The sequence below is a fragment of the Canis lupus genome, chromosome 28, assembly GCF_003254725.2.
Source record: "Canis lupus dingo isolate Sandy chromosome 28, ASM325472v2, whole genome shotgun sequence".
Lineage (NCBI taxonomy): Eukaryota > Metazoa > Chordata > Mammalia > Carnivora > Canidae > Canis > Canis lupus.
The window spans coordinates 16,779,616-16,795,776 of record NC_064270.1 but is presented as its reverse complement, the minus strand read 5'-3'; the positions used below and the strand labels follow the sequence as shown (position 1 = coordinate 16,795,776).

At 41.7% G+C, this 16,161-nt stretch overlaps 1 protein-coding gene across 1 annotated transcript in view; it reads right to left on the bottom strand.

Moving 5' to 3' along the window:
• CFAP58 (cilia and flagella associated protein 58) overlaps positions 1 to 14,640 on the bottom strand; it is a 99,177-nt gene extending 84,537 nt beyond the window's left edge. Inside the window, exons 1-5 of the mRNA XM_025467138.3 lie at positions 14,453 to 14,640; positions 9,254 to 9,535; positions 6,977 to 7,125; positions 3,124 to 3,280; positions 1,896 to 2,090 (exon numbers count right to left, since the gene is read on the bottom strand). Of these exons, the coding sequence (XP_025322923.1) occupies positions 1,896 to 2,090; positions 3,124 to 3,280; positions 6,977 to 7,125; positions 9,254 to 9,535; positions 14,453 to 14,461 (792 nt within the window). The 5' untranslated portion in view covers positions 14,462 to 14,640. The remainder of the gene's footprint in view (positions 1 to 1,895; positions 2,091 to 3,123; positions 3,281 to 6,976; positions 7,126 to 9,253; positions 9,536 to 14,452) is intronic.
• Between the last annotated feature and the right edge of the window lie 1,521 nt (positions 14,641 to 16,161).

The window sequence follows — 16,161 nt, the reverse complement described above, 5'->3', positions numbered from 1 at the left end:
TACATCTTCAGAAGCAGATCCCACATTAACATGCCTACAACATTTTTGTGAGCAGAACAATTCACTGACACCAACACAGAGACAATTCCTCTTAAATCCAACTGAACTCAAAACCGTGGAACAGCAGTGCAATGATTTCAATCTACCTGACTTTAGTGTCAGTGTCATTTCCTCTACCCTACCTTGACTATCCTGAGCAGACAAGGTTTTATTTAAAAAAAAGGAAAAAAAAAGAGGATTATATTTGGGGGAGCCGGGAGTCATTTCTATTGGCAGACTAGTGGGAGGATGGAGACATATCAAATGTGCTGAAAGGAGAAGAGAGACGATAGTTTAGACAATTATTCCAAAATATAATTTGATGTAAGCAAAAGTTAAACACAGAAAGAATCCATCCAATTTCCCGTCAATAGGGATTAAATAAAACATAGCCGGCTACGCTAAAAATGAAATTGTGTTTTACGTGAGTCCTGTATATTGCTAAACAAAGAACTGTAGTTTGATCATGATGTTCAAAAACCTCTCAAATTTCACGCTCAAAGACGTCTCATGTTTTTCTTGTGGATACTTGCACATTGTATATTACCTATATGATTTCTGGCTTTATACAAAACTAATGAGGCAATTGGCAAAGAAATGTTTTCTAATATCTATTTTGTAAGTGATAAAACACTGTATGGTTTGGCAATTCTTTGGAACCTTCCTAAGAGAAAATATTTTCAAGAAATGACTTTTTTCAATTACACGAATTGCTTCTTTAAGAAATGAGAAAAGAGGAACGCCTGTGTGGCTTAGTCGGTTGGGCATCCAATTTCGGCTCAGGTCATGATCTCAGGGTTGTAGGATGGATCCCCGCCTGCCTTGGGCTCAGCAGGGAGTCTGCTTCTCTCCTCCCTTTGCCACTCCCCCAGCTCCCACGCACATGTTCTCTCTGTGTCTCTCTCTAAAATAAATACAAAAATCTTTTAAAAAAGGAAAGGAAAGAGAAAAGACAGACCAGAATTATTACTGTAACTCAAATGTTACCTTAAACAGCTATTTTAGGGGAAATGTTAAAAGTAGTACCATTTTAAAATGCATAAAGACTGAGTATGGTTTCCTAAAATTGAAACTTAAAAATAAGCCTGTTAAAAATGAATCATGTAATGGTCACACAATGATTACTATGAGTGTGAATGGCCCATTGAGTTCTGTCCAATAGAAGTTTTAACAGTGATATGGATACAGCACACTCTATCTGTGCTGTCCAGTATGGTGAACCCTTGAAGTGGTACTCATGCAGCTGAGGAGTTAAAATTTTAATTTTACTTAATTTTAAATAAATTTAAATAGCCACACGTAGCCAGTGGCTACCATACTGGACAATGCCGCCCTATAACTACATGGCAACATAAATGAATCCCTCAAACAGAATACTGAGCAAAAGAAGTTAAACACAAAAGAGTACACATTGCATTTCTGTAAAGTATAAAAACAGCCAAAATTAAACTCTGCTTAGAATTCAGCATAGAGGTGAACTTTGGGGGAGCATGTGACTGGGAGGGGGCACAAGGGGACATCTAGGGTGGTGTATATTGGGCTGGATACAGGTGACCAACATGTGTTTAAGTGGAGAAAATTCATCAAGCTATACACTTGTGACTTACACACTTTCCTATATGTATATTATAGATCCATAGAAGATTCAAAAGAAATTAACCCATTGGAGCTGGGGGAGGGAGTGTAGATAGGTCATATCTACCTATACGAGCTGTCCAAAGAGCAATGCAGTGCTAAGTGCTGTATTGCTCACATCTCTAAGGAAGGGAGTTTGCTGCTTTCCAAAGAAAACTCCAAGTGCTCCAAAGGCACCCTTCTTGTTGCAAGGACCGCCGTACAGCCCACACCCAGTGCACCTTCTGTTCCTTCAGCTGCTGCTCCAGCTTCTGAAGCTCCTCTTTGCTCTTCTGCACGTACTGTTGTAGCGCCTTAATTTCTGTCTGCCTGGTGTCCATGTCTGTCTGAATCTGCCTAAGCTCCTTCTCTAGTTTCTCCTTCTTCCGGGACTCCCGTGAAGCTTCATTCTGACGTTGCTGGATTTCTTGTTGGAACTAGGGACACAGAAAGGACAGAGGAAAGAGATGAAGCCCACACCAGGACAGGTCTCACCCAGCCAAGCTTCTCCCTTTCTCAAATCTTACATTTTCAGGATAGTCCCCTTGTATTAGCCTTTCCCCTGCAGGACAGTTATCTTTGAACCTCAATGTTAAAACTTTCCAAGAATATTCTATATTGCTTTTCAGACACTTCACACCAAATACCACCTGGATGGTGGGAACAAATCCACAAAGAAAGGTATAAAATCCAATTAAATATGGAAGCCCAGAATTCTAGAGAAGTTAAACATGGAAAGAATTCATACAATTCTCTATTAATAGGATCTAAATGAAATGTTTCCTGCTACCCTTAACATGAAATTATGTTCACATGTCCTGGATGTTACTAAAAACAGCATTATAGTTTTATCATTATGGCCAAAATCTACAAAAAATATTTGTTATCTTATGCTCAAAAGAATCTCATGTTTTTCTTCTGGAGATTGCACATGTGAATCATCTACTTGACTTCTGAATTTATATAAAAGTGTTCAAAAGGAGTCCTTACAGGACCACCTGGGTGGCTCAGTGGTTGAGTGTCTGCCTTTGGCTTAAGTTGTGATCCCAGGGTCCTGGGATCGGGTCCCACATCAGGCTCCCTGTAGGGAGCCTGCTTCTCTCTCTGCCTATGTCTCTGCCTTTCTCTGTGTGTCTCTCATGAATAAATAAATTATTTTTTTTAATAAAGGAGTCCTTAAAAAGGAGAAGAGCCTATTTCCACCCTTCCCAAAAGCAAGGCATCCTGGCTGTTACCAAGCATATTCTCTTGGGCCAAAATTGTAAGCAGTGCCCTGTCTTAGTGACTTCTCAGACACACAATGTTGAGAGGAAATACACAAGTATAACTGTTCTTGCAGAAGTAAAACCAGAGAAACAACCAGAACCGTGGATGCTTCATTTGGGCACCAGGCAGTAAATTGAACAGAGGAACAACACAAGAAGGGCTTCCAGAAGGTTCTTTCATCTTGCCCTCCTTGGCAGAGCAGACCTGACTGATGACCTGCTCCACCTCTTCTCTGCCTCGCTCCGTTTCCTGCTGCTGTTCAGTGGTCTGAGCTAAAGACTCTCGTAATTTCACCACTTCTAACAAGAGCTGGTCTCGCTCCTTCGTCACTTCTTCTTTGAACTTCAGTAAATCTCGGATGCTGAAAAAGAACAACACAGGACTCAGACTAAAAGGCCATCTGCTCAGGAGTCCTTCATATTATCCTCTGAGCTCATGTTCATAGGCAAGACTCCGGGACCAGGACTAACACTATCCAGGTGTGAAAGAGAAAGATTTTTATGCCCTGTCATGGACACAGTAGCTGCTCATGAGTTATTAACTGAAAAAGAAGTTCCAATAATAATATATATAATATGATCTATTTTCTTATCTTTAAAGAATTACACTGTCTGTGTATATGCATGTATATGTGTTTTGTAGGCATTTTTGTAGCAGTCTAAAAAAAAATTTGAAACTGGTGACTGGTTATCTCTGAAAAGTGTAATATAGGGTTGGAAGAGTTGGAGAGATAATTTTTCCTCCTTAGTTTCCATGCCTTTGTATTACTTGAATTTGTTACAGTAAGATTATATGCTATTGTTTTGTCTTGTTTTCAAGATTTTATTTATTTATTCATGAGAGACGCAGAGAGAGAAAGAGGCAGAGACATAGGCAGAGAGAGAAGCAGGGAGCCCAATGTGGGACTTGATCCCAGGACTCCAGGATCACACCCTGGGCCAAAGGCAGACGCTGAACCACTGAACCACCCAGGCGTCCCAATTATATTGCTATTGTCAACTCTTGTAATTAACCCTAAGGAGATATTAATTTAAGAAATTATTTGTTTACTATGTTCGGTGGAGGACTGTGATCACAGCCATAAAGTCTAAAATGAAGCATAAACATAAGCAAATAATATGCATTGCCAATTTTCTCTCCATTCACCCATAGAGATTAGTTTCTCCCAAAGAGATGTAACCCAGATAAGACATTCCTAAGAACAAAATTTGGAAAATCATTCACAATGCCAGTTATTGGAGAGTATGTGATAATATTTGTTGATTTAATCATAAACAGTTACTTCTACATTTCAAAAACCACTACATATGATTTGACATGACTTTCCACAGAATCAACATTTTGAAAGTAGAAAGACTATGTCTGGTCTGATCTGTGCAGCAGAATTAAGGTCTAAAGCAAGGCAGCTATGTGAGAGTCAAGAAAGCAGAGAACTTGCACTAGAGGCACTTGCCACTGGCAGTCATCAAATGACTATTGGAAGCACAGTAATCTGACAATGTTTACTTACCAATAACTTTGATAGAATATAACTATTTAATAAGGACACTTCAAGACCACATTCAACTTCTCCAAAAACAAAAGTTCGAATTCTAAGACTACTATGAAGACAGCTTAAGCACATTATTAAAGATATAATTCTAGTCTGGATAGTTTCTTCAGTTCTTCTCCTCACCATGTTCTAATTCTCATTAATACTCGCCCTAACTGGGGCACCTAGGTGGCTCAGCTGGTTAAGCATCTGACGTCAGCTCAGGTCATGATCTTGGGGTCCTGGGATCAAGCCCCACATTTGACTCTACACTCTGCAAGGCATCTCTTCTCCCTCTGCCCCTCTCCCCACTTGTGCCTGTTGTCTGTCTCAAATAAATAAATAAAAATCTTTAAAAAAAAAAAACTTCTCCTAACTGATCAGTTCCCTTACATTGCTCTTCAGTAGTTTCTCTGATGATGCTTGACTTCTTTGATGAGAAAATAGAGTCCAATATTACAGACACTGCATCTTCTATTTTTCCTATTCCCTCCCCTAACACCTGCACTTAGAATTAACTCTCAATATTGGATAAATGCACCTAGAAAGCATGAGAAAACTAGACAGCAGTTAGATATAGCTAAAAATGGCTAAGGAAGTGTGTGCTCTTTCCTGACTAATTAATTAATGCAAGGCTTTGCATGCCCGGCACAGTGCTAGACTCCTAAAGGGAAGGTAAAGGTGTCTTCCTTCAAGGAATTCACAGCCTAATGGGTAGCAAAGCATATCGACAATTGTTTTCTTTTTTTAAAAGAAGATTTTTTATTTATTTATTCATGAGAGACACAGAGAGAGAGGCAGAGACACAGGCAGAGGGAGAAGCAGGCTCCACGCAGGAAGCCCAACGTGGGACTCGATCCTAGAACTCCAGGATCATGCCCTGAGCCAAAGGCAGATGCTCAATCGCTGAGCCACCCAGGCATCCCTCAACAAATATTTTCAATACAACGTGATCAGTGCCATACTGGAGATAAATGTTGGGTTCTATGGAAACAGAGAAAACAGTACTCTTGTGCTTAGTCATTGGTTCTAGGGGTGGGGAAGAGGTTGAAACAGAGATGCTGATAGTGATGAAATTAGATGGTATTTGAGATGGGTCTTGAAGGGTGCATAGTGGTTTACTCTGTGGAGAAAGAAAGAGAAAGCATTCCTGGCATAGAAAACAGCACGGTCTAAGGTGTGGGGGCATAAGCAAGCATGGTGTTTCTGGGCATGAATCTAGCAAGGCAGATCTATGTAAGGCCCTGAAAGACATGTTCAAGATTAGGATGCAGGGTTGCCTGGATGGCTCAGTAGTTGAGCGTCTGCCTTCGGCTCAGGTCGTGATCCCAGGACCTTGGGATCAAGTCCCACATCAGGCTCCCCACAGGGAGCCTGCTTCTCCCTCTACCTATGTCTCTGCCTCTCTTTGTGCATCTCTCATGAATAAATAAATAAAATATTTTTTTAAATAACAAGGCTGCATCCTTTGGGAATGGGAAGCTATTAAAGGTGTTTGGAACATGTGCTAGAGATGGAAGCACACAGGCACACATTTCAGAAGCCTAAATCTGATTTATGGAAGATAGTGAAGATAGTGAAGATCCTTGAAGGAAGGAGACTAATTAGCAGTCCATCACTAGATCCAGCAGAAAATGAGAGGCCCGAAGCAGGCATTAGCACTGCTGATAGGGAGCAGGGAAAAATAGAAGTGATACTTAGAAGACAGAATCAACAAGATGAAGCTTTAAGGGATAGCCTAGAACCTATTTCCTGGCCTAGAATTTGAGAAGTAGGAAGAATGGTGATGGGTATAATCATGGGGTTTGGGGGGAGGAGGAAGCAGCTGGAAATTGGAGCAGAAAGGCAGCCAGTTCCATTCCACACAGGTTTGAAAGAAATAAACCTAAAACATTTACTCATTTTGAAATTGTAGGGGATCCCTGGGTGGCTCAGCGGTTTAGCACCTGCCTTCAGCTCAGGGTGTGATCCTGGAGACCCAGGATCAGGTCCCACGTCGGGCTCCTTGCATGGAGCCTGCTTCTCCCTCTGCCTGTGTCTCTGCCTCTCTTTCTCTCTGTGTCTCTCATGAATAAAAAAATAAAATCTTAAAACAAAACACACACACACACACACACACACACACACACAAATTAGGAGTTCTTGGGTATGGAGAAAGGGAGCATTAAAAACAAAAAATAGGGGCACCTGAGTGGCTCAGTCAGTTAAAGGTCTGCCTTTGGCTCAGATCATGGTCTCAGGGTCCCGGGATGGAGCCCTACATCAAGCTCCCTGCTCAGCGGGAAGTCAACTTCTCCCTCTCTTTCTGCCCCTCCCCCTGCTCATGCTTGCTTGCTCTCTCTCTCTCTCTCTCTCAAATAAATAAATAAATTCTTTTGTAAAAAATAGCAATAGATGGAAAACAATCTCCAGGAAACCACCACAGAAGGAAACTCTCTGTAAAACAAAAAACATTCAAGGTGACACTGCAAGCCCCAAGGCTATTCCCAAAAGCAAGTTCAACATCCATCAAGAGTCATGACCTACTTGCTATCCTGGTCCATGGACAATCCAGACCCCTGCTCCACTAGTTTGGTTAGGTTCACTATTTCCTCTTTCAGGGCAAGGATCGTTTCCTTTGCCTTCTGCTCTTTGTCATAGGCCGTGTCCACCATCTTCCAGGCCTTTTCAATTTCCTATATGGGCCATGGGACATCAGTGAGAAAGAACAAACTAGGATCCAGATGCAAGATAAACTGAGTAAACAGAATAATAAAACAACTCCAATATAGTAATCACTTGTGGGGAAAGAAGGTTACATATTATACATTATGCATTCCATTTATATTGACTTACTGAATTTCTCAACACGAGCTAGTCAATACTAAACAGCAGTTTTAGGAGGGGTTCTGGCTCACATCCTGCAAGGGCTGCTATAACTAGGGGGATATTTTTAATAAAGATATTAATATAGGTTTACAAAATTAAAAATGAAAGTTTGTGCTTTCCAAGTCCAGATATTTTTGGGAAAAAAAAATTAAGGACTGACCTTAGATCTAAGCTTCAAATTTAATTTGAAGCTCCTGACAGTTCCAAATAGAAAAATCTGTTTTGTCCTCAGGTCCCAAGTAAGTGGTCCTGGATGGCAATGTCAACTTTAGAACAATTCATAGCAAGGTAGTCTTCACTGTCATCTAATTGTATACAACAGCTTTGGTGGTTCCCATTCCAGAAGCCCATGCTCAGGCCTTCTCATCAAATGCTCACAGGGGAAAAAACAAAGCCCCTAGCTGGAAATGGAAACAACTCATGCAGTTTGGGTTTTCTTACTGTTCTGAAATGCAATGTGGAATACCAACATAAATACTTAAAAGGGAATTTCAGCCATTCAAATAAGTGAACAAAGCAAATGTTGCAACAGCCATGAGTTTTACCCTGCCACTCAATTTTCTTGCAAAATTTTGTCAAGTGGAATGTGAGTCCTTTATACGTGTAAGAACCTATAAGCTGAAGGTGACAATACCCACTTTCGTGTTGACAAGGCATAAAATTGGAAGAGAATATTTACATAAATTCATACTCACATTAGAGAGAGAAATGAGTCTTGGGTAACTTTACATAATTTAGTGATTCAAAACAATTATAGGGTATTTTTTGTAGCAACCATATGTACTATTTTCAGCAGAACAAATGAAGGATATTTAAGTGAAAATGCAATTATATGACGTTATGTCTCAATCAATCACCAATTATATTTTAACCAGTTCATGATTTCCATTTCCAATTTTTTAATTTACAATAAAAAATGTTTTTTTTATCATCATAGAATGAGTTAAAGCCTTCTTTTATTGTTTTTTTGGACAAAAGGAGAAAATGGCAGTAGGGAGAAAATGGCACTTTTAAAAAGGTCCTTTCTAAGAAAACAGATGTCATAATATGCGTTGGTGTTGGAAATTCACTTAAACTGGGTGATGTTTCATTGTATGATATCAAGGAGTTTAAAAACTTCATGAGTTATTTCTCATCACTAGGGCCTTAATTATAAATTAAAATCTCTTAATCTCTCATCACCTTGAAATCACAAGGAACATTTACATTTTTTTTTAAGATTTTACTTATTTATTCTTGAGAGAGAGAGAGAGGCAGAGACACAGGCAGAGGGAGAAGAAGGCTCCATGCAGGGAACCCGACGTGAGACTCGATCCCGGCCCCAGGATCACACCCTGGGCCAAAGGCAGGTGCTAAACGGCTAAGCCACCCAGGCCGCCCAGAACATTTACATTTTACCCTCAAAATAATACAACACACTTGAAAATTAGAAAATAAATAAATAAAGGGTAAAACAGAACCATATTTACTAAATATCTCCCAGACTGAATCCCTGCTCTCCCATTATGAGGAACTGGGAGGATCAAGGAGGAAGCACGATCGTGAAAATCACTATCTAGGAATTCTCAAGTTAATTTCTCCTAAAACAAGGGGAATAGCAAAAATATGAAAATATAGTTTAAAAAATGTTTAGCAAGCTATCATCATGAGATATTTAATTACTCATCTTATATCAAACAAGACATACCAAGGTCCCTAGTATTATACTTAGTTACCTCTAATTCTTTTTTGCTAACCCAGAATTTCCTAGAAACTAAGCCAGTAAGGTTCTACGTTATTTCCTGCATAGTGAAATACATAAATCACGTAAATTTTCACCTAGTAACTCATTTACTACCAGCCAAGAGCTGCCAATGTAAAGAAAGAAGGATGTTTTAAATACAGGATGCATTTATGGCAGCTCTGCCTGGGTTCTGTTTCTACAAGATCACTGACCTTCTTCAGGGATGCGATGGTGGTCTGATCATCCTGGGAGACCTTCAGGGCAGTGGCAACCTTTGCAGAATTAACCACAATCTCTGCGTTGAGCTCTCTGCATTTGGCCATCAGACGCTTTTCATTGTCATAAGACTTTTTCATGACAGCATGAAGCTTCTCATATTCAATTCTAAATTTCTCCAGACTTTTGTCTCCTGAAAGTTCATTGAGAACCTCCTGAAAATCCCTTTCGATTTCTTCAAATGCAGTTTCTTCCAGTGCGAGTTTTTCACTTTTACCCTGTACAAAAGAGCAGGGGGGAAATGAGTATTGCAACATATACATCGCTACTATTTGGGAATTGCTGTTAATAGCTATGAACACAAAGCCTTCACAGAAGCAAAATAAAAGTCATTGACAAAACTACATGATGGAAAAACATTTTGTTCATACCCCGATGCATGCATATATGTACACATGTGTGTTAGGATAAGATTTTTAATAATAATATTATTATAATATTATTATAATTAATTATTATATACATTATATAATAATAATAATATATTTCCTACCACATGGTATCAACAAGCAGATTAAATAGGATCATTTATGTTAAATACTTGGCCAAGTGCCTGGCAAACAGGAGGCACTCATAAACTTTGATAGCTGTTAGGATTATTCCAAGCCCTGATTTTACTTCATTCCACTTCTTACTGGCCCCAGGACTGCAGAGGAAAGCCAAGGCATGTTATGGTCAGCTATCAGGAGATTTTGGTGTTGATTTGAGATCATGAAATCACACATACAATGAACCCCATCTGAAATATGGAATAGTATCCTAAAAGATATTCCATCATTTTTATTTCTTAAAATAATTAGGCACGGTTATCTCCACAGGTTTATGAGATGCCCCCTATGCCATGCTCACAGGGCTTCTCCAGATTTGCTTTTTGTGCTTACTGGACAACAAATTTAAAAAGAATTTTAAAAAGGGTGGGGAGGGCGGGAATCCCTGGGTGGCGCAGCTGTTTAGCTCCTGCCTTTAGGCCCAGGGCGCGATCCTGGAGACCCGGGATCGAATCCCACATCGGGCTCCCGGTGCATGGAGCCTGCTTCTCCCTCTGCCTATGTCTCTGCCTCTCTCTCTCTCTCTCTCTCTCTCTCTCTCTCTGTGACTATTATAAATAAATAAAAATTAAAAATAAATAAATAAATAAATAAAATAAAAGAGAGAGAGAGTCCAGACGTACAGGTGTAATTCAAGCAGATCTGGCTATGAGATGAAACTTAGATGAGAACCTAGAAGTCAGTTATATAAGAATTCTTATTTCTCTAGTATTAAGAGTTGAATTTGTCCCCCAGAAATATATGTTGAAGTTCTAACCTCCAGTAACTGTAATGTGACCTTATTTGGAAGTAGAGTCATTACATATATAATTAGTTAACTTGAGATCATACTGGAATACAGTGTGCCCTAATCCAATAGGACTGGCTTCCTTTAAAAAAAGAAAAAGATTTTGTTTATTTATTTATGAGAGAGACAGAGAAAGAAGCAGAGAGACACAGGCAGAGCGAGAAGCAGGCTCCCTGAAGAGAGCCCCATGCGGGACTCAATTCCAGGACCCCAGGATCATGACCTGAGCCAAAGGCAGACACTCAATCACTGAGCCACCCAGGTGCCCAGGACTGGTGTCCTTATAAAAAGAGGGAAAATTGTAACTATGTGTAGTGACTGATGTCTAAACTTGTTGTTGTAATAATAATATATATATATATATATATCAAATCATTATGTTGTACACTTAAAACTAATACAATGTCACATGTCAATTATATCTCAATAAAACAAAAGTATAGGGGTGGGATTTGGACAGAAATACAAATACAGAAAATACCACATGAAGACAGACACAGGAATTAGGCTGAGGCAGCTGGAAGCCAAGGAAAGCTAAAGATGGCTAGCTACTGTCAGAAGCCAGAAGAGGCAAGGAAGGTCCTGCCAACACCCTGATTGCAGACTTCTAGCCTCCAGAACTGTGAGACAATAAATCTCTACTGTTTAAAGTCGCCCTGTTTGCAGTATTCTGTTATGGCTGCCCTGGAAAACTAATACACCTTCTTCTTGTTAGACACAGCACAAAAATAAAATAAAAATAAAAAAGATAGGGATGGTTAATATATTTATTATAATATAAATGGTTAATATATTTGTTTAGTTATTTAGCAAATGTTTATTGAACATTTGCTCTGTGTAAGTTTATAAAGCCTGTAGGAGGCACAAAGGTAAGGAATAAACAGCTCTCCCACAGGGAATTTCTACATTAATAGTTGATGGGATATGTTTTCAGAGAATGGAAGTAAGGAATTTGATATCTGCCATAAAATGGTTTCAAAATTCTACAAGATGGAATTATTCCCAGTAGCAAGAATGAAAGCCAGTTTCCTAAAGGAGGTGGTATTTGAGCAGGCCCAGAAGGGAGAGTGAATTTTTCACAGGTAAATATGGAGAGAAAAAGATATGTCTGGCCCAGGGCAAAGCTTGAACAAATGCTCAGAGCCCAGCAAGTATTCAGGATTTGAGGTTGGTTAAGAAGCTCAGAGCGGCTGAAGTGTAAGGGGTATGATAGGGAGAAAGAAAGAGAAGACTAGACAAGGAAATAAGGGCAGATTGGAGGACTTGAATGGAATTCTAAGGGATATGGAATGGATTAATCGCAGGCCATGCAAGACTTTGGAACTGATAAGGTATGAAAGGCCTTATTTATGGATGCATCATTATGCTTTGATGTTCAATCCTAAAAAGAGCTTCAACATCAACACTCTATTGCTAATCAAAGAAATCAACTGAGATTATTTCTCTAATCCCCCAAAAAAAGTAAAATTTAAATTCGCCCTGCAGATTTAGGGTAAGCAATCTCATTTACCTTCTGCTTTGACAAGCCTGTCTTGCCCGATATAGAGAAAGTCTACATATTTTTGGTTTCCAAAAACACTTCTGTTGATTTCCAAAGATGACACCCAAGCAAAAGAACCCACATCTTAAAATAGATGTAGAGTAACAAGCATATCTATAACATTTTTGCATAACAACATTAGTACTAATGTTAAACTCAACAGAGGTTTTCTTCCTGACTAAAAGCAGCTTATTGCAAACATCACATTATAACCATTCCACAAAGGAGAGGAAAATCGTATTAAGAAAATATGGTGCTGCTGCTGCCCTGTGTTTTCTCCCCTTGTTGATGCTAAACATGAGCACACACAAAAAATTTATCATGGCAATGTTCTCAATTCCATCCCTGTAAATGGTATTAATGTCAGGCTTTGATCACTAGCCTAATGATTTGTTTGCAGACGAGGTTTTCCCTGTACATCTGGCACTTACCACAGGAATGGAAAAACATCAAACAAAGAAAAGTTTTTAAAAAGAACTTTTATGAACAGATTTGTTCATATTGACATTTTTTAAAAGGTACCATGCTAAAAGCACAGCAAAAATAGCCTCTGAGCTGTGACCAATAACCAGTTGATGTCTACACGGTCAGAGCATATAATGGTTTCTATTTTGGGAGCACAATTTCAACATGAACTAGTCAGAAAGGAACTGTGATGTTCCTTCATTCAACACCTATCTTTCGAGTGTTTACTATCTGCCAGGTACTGTCCTGGGTGCTGGGAATACCAATTAGTGGGAGAACGACAAGGAAAAAGGACAGGAGAGCTGCAATGATAAATGAGGCCAGAGTGTTAATGGAAACTTTGGAAGCAGAGGTGAGGAAAACCTGGCTGACATCGAGTGAGAGAAGAAAAAATAGAAGAAGGGAAGAAATGAGAGGAGATCATGAAGGGGAAGGGAGACTGGGAAATCATTTGTTCATGGTGAGGGTATCTGGGGCTTATGAAGAAGAATGAAATGAACCAAGATGACTTGTGAGGGGGAAAGGATGGGAGTGCTCAAAAGCAAATGAAGGAACAGGAGATGGAGAGGAAAGGAACATGACTAAGCGAGGGACGGGGTGAATATGGTGGCCACCACCATGAAGATGTGAGAGGGACAGAGATCAAGGAGCCCAGGAGTGAAGAAGAGGAGGGTGGGAGAGGGATTGGATGCTAAGAGAAGGAGGAAGCTCTGTCCACAGAAGGAAGGAGCTTATAAGGAGAGGCTTGATGTGGAGGAGACAGAATGATGAGGATGTGAATGGTGCAGAGGAGATAGAAGGAACTAGAATAGGGGTCAGGGCATGACGGTGATGACCGATGATGGAGGGACCATGCTGATTTCATGAGCACACAACCTGCCAGGGTGCACAGGAACCCTTTGCTCAATAAGCCCCACCCTTGGTTTAATGCTCTGCTATCTCTTTTTGAAATTCTTAATAATTTGTTAACAAGCAGCTCTGCATTTTCATTTTTCACTGAGCCCCACCACTTATGTAGCTGACCCTGGTTGAGACTGACCCTGTGACAGGGGAGATGAGGGAGGACTTTGATGGGACAGTGGAGGAATAGGGTAGGGTATGACGAATGGGGACTGTGACCAGCAAATGACAGGGACTTGATGTTGTACAAATCACAAACGAGGATGCTAATGGGCAAAGGGTCAATAAAGGGGCTGCAGAAACGACCCCTCATTAGTGAGGCTAAAGATGGAGTATACTACAAAGTGAGGGAGTGAAGGATGCTACAAGATTTTAACACAGTGGTCAATGACGACACAGGGCATCCGCGATGGGAGAAGAGCTTAATGGAGATGTGTTCACAGCAGGTGATCAGATGATAGGGAATCGTGGGGTGACAGGCAGACAGAGGTCAGTGAATAAGGGTGACAGTGGGTATCTATGAAGCCTTCTTCCAGGTCCCCCAGCCAGTGAGACATCAACATTTCTGCGTCTCTCTCCTGTGGTATCACCTTACGGGTCAAAGGGGCGGGTGCCTGTCAGGTGTGCGTCTAGGAATTCACGGATTTCAGACTACATTTCACACAGCGCCAGCTTTAAGAGTGGAGGTGGGAGGTGAGACAGGAGGTAGAGGGGCCAGAACCAACGAGACGGAGGGGTGGGGTGAGGCTGCGGGTGGGGATAGAATGCGGGACGGCGGGAATGCGGGAATCCGTGGATGTGACCGGGGATAAGCCGACAGGGGGAGAGGGACGACGGGGAGGAGTCGGGGAGGAGTCGAGCGAGAGACAACAGAGAGAGAGGCACGACTCCTAACCTCGGCCATCCTGACGCTCTCTGGGGGTGGCCTCAAAGCCTGCTGTGGTGACCGCGGAAACTGGGCCCGAGTCTGAGGAAGGGGCTGTGCACTCCCCCCAGCGTCTATAAGGGCGCCACGTTATTTGTATCCCGCGCAGGGGGACAGAAACCCGGCGCTCGGCGCGTCCTCCCGTCGCCTGGCAACCGCCACGCCCCCTAGGGAAACGTGGGGCCGGGGAGGGGCGGGGCCTCCGGAGAAGGGGCGGGGCCTCCGGGGCGGGCGCCTGGGGCGTTCCTTAGACGCATATGCAAATTGCCCGGAGTGGGCGGGACCAAGGATGCGACGGGGCGGGGCCTCCGAGAGGCTGCGCGCACCCCAAGGTGAGGGCCAGAGGCGCCGGGGGAGCGGGCAGGGGCAGATCCCGGAGGCCGCTAGGGCCAGACAATGGAAACGTGGATCAAAGGCTTCGGGAAGGACCGGCAGCCACCCTCTGCTCTCTGTGACATTCGGTCGCGAGAACAGGAAATCATCTCAGTTCAAGTCAATTCAACCCTAATGAAGCAGCTGATGTATGCAAGACACGGAGGGGAAAGTAAAATAGAGAAAACACAGACCCTGCTTTCCAAAGGTTTAGTCACCAGTGGTGACAAAAATAGGGTACAGCGCTCGATGCACCCTAGGAAAACGAATGTGGAGCCACATTGTGAAAAGCTACCTTTCATCTGGGCCTCCGCTCCCAAGGCCGTTTCTTCTCCCTCTCCCCCTCCTCCACCACCCCCTATAGACTTCAGGTACTGAAAGGTGGATTAAAAAACTTGGTTCATGAAACGTGCAAGACCCGGCTCTTGTTTTATCTTTTCCCTCTATCCTCATTCTTACTCTCACCCTTCCTCAGGCCCATAGTCATTCATGCTGCTGTGCATGGATATGGATTTTTGAAAAGTGTAGACCTTTTTATTGGTGTATTTTTAAATGTTTCATAAAGCTATTGGACTTTAGGAATCATCTCATTCTCTTCTTTTTTTCACTCAATATTCTTTTTCTGCATCTGTCCTTCTGTGGTTGGTGTTGCAATCCTAGTTCATCACTTCTGATTGCTGCATAGCCTTCCATATTGGACATCCACCCAAGTGACTTCCATTCCCCAAATGGATACCAAGGCTACCACCACCTCTCCAATACCACAAACAATGCAGTGATAATCATCCTTGAGGCATGGTCTTTTATGGACCAACGTGCAATTCCGAGGAAATATATGCCTAGGAATGAGATTGGTGAAGTTGCAGGGGATGCACAGGGCCATCACATTGGGTTATGCAATTTGTCCAGTACAAAGACATCCAGCCAAGGGACCTGTGGGGGCTGGAACTCAGCCCCTACTCTATCCTGTGCCATGTGCCCTGCTGAAGGAAGATGTGCCCTTTTCTTCCCACAAAAGCTCTGTTCTTTGGACAAGACGTGAAACTAGAAGAAGGCTATAACCACCCAGAGGATATATATGCCTTTTTCAAATTCATCTGACCAGTGGTGGACACTATTTTCCAATGTACTCACCTTCACCAAGTACTGCTAGATTGCACACCAGAATTGCTGCACCATACTCTGCTCCACTGCATAATATAAGGGTTTCTGTCCTCCACTCCCATCCTTGCCAGCACATGGTAGTTTGTTTATTCATAAACACTCACATAGTGTTTACTAAGTACCAGATACTATTCTAAGTGCCT